The following is a 5,504-nucleotide window of genomic DNA, read 5'->3' as shown; positions in this document are numbered from 1 at the left end:
CGCCAGTCCCCGGGGCCAGGGAAGGACGGGTCTGCCGGGTGGGAGTCCTCATCCCCATTCCTGTCCCCATCCATGTTTCCTGCCCCATTCCTGTCCCCTGTCCCTTGTCTTGTCTCCATCCCTGTCCCTGTTCTTGCTTCTTGTCCCTTTCTCCTTTCCTTGTCCTTGCTCCCTGTTCCTATCCCTGTTCCCGGTTCTCCTTCCCATCCATCTTCCCTGTTCTCATCTCTGTCCACAGACCCTTTCCACTGACCCCCTTCTCTTTCCCGTCTCCCCTCACCTGTACCTTTTTCTCTGTCCTCAACCCTTTCCCCTCTTCCCTGCTCTCATTTCTGTCCCATCTCTGTCCCACCTCTCTCTTGTCCCCATCCCTGCTCGCTGTTCCCATCCCTCGTTTCCCACCTTCTCTCCCCTTCCCATGTCCCTGTCCCAGTCCCAGTCCCCAGGAAGCACCGTGACCTTTGGAGCCACAACAATAGCTGGGCTCGTGGCAGTTCATTGTTCCCGGCCAGAGCCCCCACTCCTGCTCCCCCCTCGTCTCACTGGAGCCCCCACTCGCACTCCCCCTCCTCTCTGCGCTCCGCTGCAGGCAGCTGCTGCTCCGGGGCTGCCTCTCCTGCAGTGGTGCCATCTGAAGGCCGACTTGTGCCATCTGAGGGCCAGAGGGTGACACGGGGACCTGGCTGGCAGCTGGCCGTGCTTTCCCTGAGCCTTGTGCAATGCCCAAGTGTTGCAGCACTTAATAGAACGGTCCCTCTGCTGTCACTGCAGGCAGAGAGCTGGCATGGCTGGCATGGGGCAGCCCTGGGCACACTAAATCCTTTGGCCAGGGATGTGGCATGGGTCTGGGGACCAAAAGCAGCATCCCCAAGGGCAGCACCATGGGCCTGCCGGCTCACAGCCATGTCTGCTCCTTCAGTTGTGCCTAGAGCCACATCTGGAGCCAGCCCTGCATCACAGTGCCCCTGCTCACTGCTTTGTGTGGTACTCCACAGCCCAGGGCATCCCACAGCATCCCACAGGATCCTACAGCTCAGGGCACCTCACAGCCCACATCCTAGAGCATCCCACAGACCACAGCATCCCACAGCATCTGATATCCCACAGAATCCTACAGCATCTCACAGCATTCCACAGCTACGTGCATCCCATAGCTCACAGCACCCCGCATCCCAGAGCATCCCATATCCACAGCACCCCACATCCTACAGGATCCCAGGGCTGCTCCCCATGTGGGCTGGGGTCTCTGCACTCGCTCCCGCAGCCCTTGGCCAAGGACTGCCGGCAGCACCACGAGTCCCATCTGTCCCTGCAGCGCTGCCCTGACGTCAAGGCTCTGCCAAGTTCAAGGTCACCTCTCCCACAGGGCTGCGGCCCCGAGGGGACATCGCCTGCCGGGCTGCTCACGGCATCCCCCGCACACACACCGGGCTCCCGGCCTCTCTCTTCTCCCTGATTTATTTATCCGTGCGTGTGCCTGCTCGGGAGGGGGGAGGGGGGGGAGGGGGGAGCAGCCCCGGCTCCTTTCGGAGGCAGGGGACTGCGATAATGTATGGTAATAACCGCAGCCAGCCCTGCCGAGCTGATAGCGCTGACGGCAGCGCCTGGGCCCCCCCAAACCTGCCCCCGCCACTGTGGGGAGGGGGAGCAGCGCCAGAAGAAAGGCTCAGCCTTCCTCTAGCGGGTTTGTGCCTTCCTGAGCAGCTGTATGGAAATAATTCCCATCGGAGGCAATTGTTTCCCCGACAAGAGGGAGGGGGCTGTGGGGGTACTGTGGGTGAGGGGTTTTGGGCGCTCCCAAGGGCAGGATCATCCTCTTGGGGGGCAGGAGGACAGAGGTCAGGTCCCTACTCCAGCTCCCAGTCTACCCACAAGGGACATATCCTGCTACTGGAATGAGACGAGCTGCCCCGGGGTGCCCCCACTGGTCCTCAGCTCCCCTATCCTCCTTGGATCCTGGACACGGGCTCTGGGGTCAGCCAGGATCTGCCAGAGGATGCCCACTAGTGCCAGGAGGCAGAGCCCCCACTCCTGCCCTCCCTGCTGCCTCAGCTGCAGGATCCGCCCCCATGCCAGCCTGGGGGGCTGCTGGCCATTAGGTATTCCAGTCTCGTTCCTCCCAGAGGCGTCCGGGTCGCAGCCGGAGCCCCGAAGTGGCTCCAATCCGTGCTGTGGTGCTGCCGCCGGCGCAGGGAGCAGATGCCAGACAAAGGGCCGGGGACAAAGGCCTGGCTGCCTCGTGCCCCAGGGAAGGGGCGCAGGCGTGTGCAGGGCACGGGCACTGTCCCAACCCGGGTCTGTGCTGCCCTGACCCCCCGTGCCTGCCACGTCCCAGTGTCCACCCTGCTGGCATGGCTGGGGCACAGCTAGCTACCAGGTGGGCCAGCCCTGGCACTGGTGCTGTGCCACACCTGCCATGGGCACTCTGCTCTGGTGTGAGGCTCTGCTGTGGCCCCTCTCCAGCTCTGCTCACCTCAAGGTGCAGCGGGGCTGAAATGGTGTGCAGGGGGGCACAGGGGTATGGGGATGGGACCACAGAGCAGAGGGTGGCAAATATCACACATGTCGCTCCAGTCCCACCATGCCTCAGTTTCCCCAGCTGCTATTGGGGGCCTTGTGAATGTTCTGTGTTCCCCCACCATCCCCCTCCCCATGGCCGCCTTTGTCCCCAGTCCCCCCAGCTGGCTGCAAACCCCCTGTCTGGGGGCAGCTGCCACAGCACAGGGCCAGGAACGCCACCGGTGCAGCTGGGGCTGTGCCCACCCACAGAGTCCAGGGGGGCTTTATGGCACGGTGCCAAACGGTGCCAGACCCCCCAGGGGAAGGGACTGGGCATGGCCCCAGTTGAGAGGTACCCAGGCGGGGGACACTGGCACAGACAGCCCCCTCAGCATGGGGGGTGCAGGCAGCAGGGAGGCAGAGGGCTGAATAAAATAAAACACCTTCTATTGTTTCCACAGGATGGGAACACACTGTGCCCCAGCTGGGGACAAAGCCCTGAAGATGCTGCGCCCTGGCAGAGTCCATCAAGGAGCTGTGTCCTGGTCCCAGTGCTGTTTCCCAGCCAGCCAGCCTCGCTGGTTCTGGGAGTTCATGCCGGCAAGAGCAGCGGTCTTGGGGCGTCCACCCCTCTCACGCTGGGCACTGCAGGCTGCAGTAGTCAGCAGATTTGAAAAGGCCATAGACGTTGACAAGGGGGAACATGAGCAGTGCCCCCAGGAGGGAGCCCAGCTGCTCCAGCACCCCGTACCACACCAGCGCGCTGCGGCTGCGGCTCCGCAGGATCACTCCGGCCATCACCTTCATGTAGGAGAGCGTCCCGGTGAACAGCACCCAGGAGAGGACCTGGTGACACAGGTGGAAAAGTGGTCAGGGCCAAGGGTTTCCCGTTGTGGGGACATCGTGGTGAGGTCAGGTCCGGGTGTGGTGTCAAAGACCTCCCTGAGTGAGAGGGACACCGTGACTTACAATGATGACATCGCCCCACTGGGACTGCTGGAGGAGCGGGCAGGGACTCATCACTGCAATGGCCATGTTGTAGGCACCAAAGCCTGTCCCTGCCATAGTGAGGAGGACCATCAGGGTCAGGGACCTGCAAGAGACATGTGAGTGTCACTGGAGAACACTACCTTTCCCTGGTGAGCAGCACAGACACAGCAGCTCATTCCGGCTCCTTGCTGGCTCCATCCTCCTTTCCTGGGGTGTCTGTGCTGCCAGGGCATGGGCATCCCACAGGCCCTCTCCCAACCTACACCTCCAACCCTTGCAGAGTAGGGGCCACTCTTGGGGCAGAAGCCCCTGGTGTGCACCCTGCTGCAACTCCCAGGGCCCTGCAACTCACCTGCTGGGCAGGAACATGGCCACGATGCAGGCCAGGGGGTTGGCTATGGAGCTGAGCGTGGCTGCCAGGTGGTAGGTGGTGTGTCCGTAGGGCAGGCAGGAGTAGGACTGCACGGATGGCAGGACCCCATTTGTCAGGGCGTTCACCCAGGCGATGAGGAGATAGATGAGGGTGAGCTGGGTTAGGGAGTAGGAGACCTTCTGTGGCAGGATGTCCCCAGGTCCCTTGGGATCCTTTGGGCATGAGCAGCCTCTGCTCAGGTGCGAGTCAGCTCCCTCGTCAAGGATCTGGTCAAATGAGTTCAGCACAATGTTGCTGGGAAAGAGGTGCTGCTGGGAGAGCTCCCACACCTTGGGCTGCCGGGTGAGGAAGAAGAAGGCCAGCAAGCAGGTCAGCATCATTGCAGTCATGAGCAGGAAAAAGATGAAGGTGGAGAAGTTGGGTGGGAGGTAGTGGGTCTCCAGATGGAAGATGGTGCTCTCCACAGTCTCGTTGCCAGTAGTGATGTTGACCTTGTAGCTGACATTGGTGCAGCTGGAGATACCAGAGCCCTGGCCCAGGGCAATGAGAGAAGGGACCAGCCCACTTAGCCCTTCACCTATGAAGAAGGTGTTTGTGTACTGGGGCTGCAGCTGCATCATGAAGGGCAGGAAGGTGACGGAGGAGGTGCAGTCCACCAGGGCCAGGAAGAAGGTAAGGATTAGGAAGGGAATGCTGTGGGATGTCCCGGCAATGAGGGATGTGTGGCTCCAGAGGAAAGCCAGGAGCAAGCAGGCCACAACACCGACGGACACGATCACATAGATAACAGCCACCTCCTTCAGCAAGCCAGGCCGAAAGCAATTCATGAGGGTGACAAAGAGTGGTCCCACGTTGGCCATCTGGATGATGATGGTGATGTAGGAGGGGAGGTACCACTGCTCCGGCAGCACCGTCACCAGCAGTGGCAGCTCTACCCACAGCCCGTTGATGGCCACCCAGGAGCCCATGCCGAAGGCACAGGCCAGAAGGTGGGTGAGCAGTGCCATGGCTCAGGGCTGGGTGCCTGGGCCTGCGAGTGACACTGCTGTGCTGTGGGGAGAAACTTTGATGAGTGGTGAGGAGAGATCTGACCCTTCTAGATCCTGGCCCTGTCCTCCCATGACCGCTGCCTGTGTTGGCAGAACAGCTTCCCTCTACGTGCCATGGGGGTGTGGGGCGCACAGCCCAGCCCAGCCCCCTTTGCCCTCTGCAGGCCCTGTGGACCCCTCTGCCCCCTTGAAGTGATGACACGGTGTCCTCCTGCCCTGGGTGTGGATCCTGATGAGCTTCACCTGGTCTCATCCCTGAGGGCTGGGGCTTGGCAGCAGCAGGTGCGGTACCAGGAGGGCATTGAACCTGTGCCAGCTCACGTAGCAGCTCCGTGCCGCCTGCAAGGGCTCGGCACAGCCGGGTGCAGGGGGAAGGGGGCTCTCACCTGGGGGCTGAGTGGCCTGGGCAGCTGCTCTGCTGGGAATGGACGCCTCGTACCTCCCACTGCATCTGCAGGGCAGGACGACACCGCGCCCGTCCCCTTCCAGTCAGGACCCGCGAGATTCCGACACGCTCCGGTGGCCGCGGGCGACAGGCCCAGCAGCCCAACCTGCAGCCCAGCCCCTGCTCGTACCGATCAGCCGAGTCAGCC

General features: G+C 62.2%; 1 protein-coding gene across 1 annotated transcript; it reads right to left on the bottom strand.

Annotated features, from left to right (window-relative positions):
• Positions 1 to 3,016: 3,016 nt before the first annotated feature.
• SLC52A3 (solute carrier family 52 member 3) lies at positions 3,017 to 4,869 on the bottom strand. Its single transcript, XM_005422189.3, has 3 exons — positions 3,842 to 4,869; positions 3,469 to 3,592; positions 3,017 to 3,345 (listed from the first exon to the last, which is right to left on the bottom strand). Exons 1-3 carry the CDS (start codon positions 4,867 to 4,869, stop codon positions 3,133 to 3,135), a joined length of 1,365 nt encoding a protein of 454 aa, XP_005422246.1. The 3' UTR covers positions 3,017 to 3,132.
• Between the last annotated feature and the right edge of the window lie 635 nt (positions 4,870 to 5,504).

Source organism: Geospiza fortis, unplaced genomic scaffold (genome assembly GCF_000277835.1).
Source record: "Geospiza fortis unplaced genomic scaffold, GeoFor_1.0 scaffold188, whole genome shotgun sequence".
Lineage (NCBI taxonomy): Eukaryota > Metazoa > Chordata > Aves > Passeriformes > Thraupidae > Geospiza > Geospiza fortis.
This window is presented reverse-complemented; position numbering and strand designations above follow the sequence as displayed.

Excerpts from the sequence above, each read along its gene's own strand:
- SLC52A3 (XM_005422189.3), bottom strand. The coding sequence starts at position 4,869 with ATGGCACTGCTCACCCACCTTCTGGCCTGTGCCTTCGGCATGGGCTCC. Across the intron at positions 3,593-3,841 it reads GCCATGTTCCTGCCCAGCAG|GTCCCTGACCCTGATGGTCC; the intron begins GTGAGTTGCAGG and ends TGTCTCTTGCAG. Across the intron at positions 3,346-3,468 it reads AGTGGGGCGATGTCATCATT|GTCCTCTCCTGGGTGCTGTT; the intron begins GTAAGTCACGGT and ends CTGTGTCACCAG.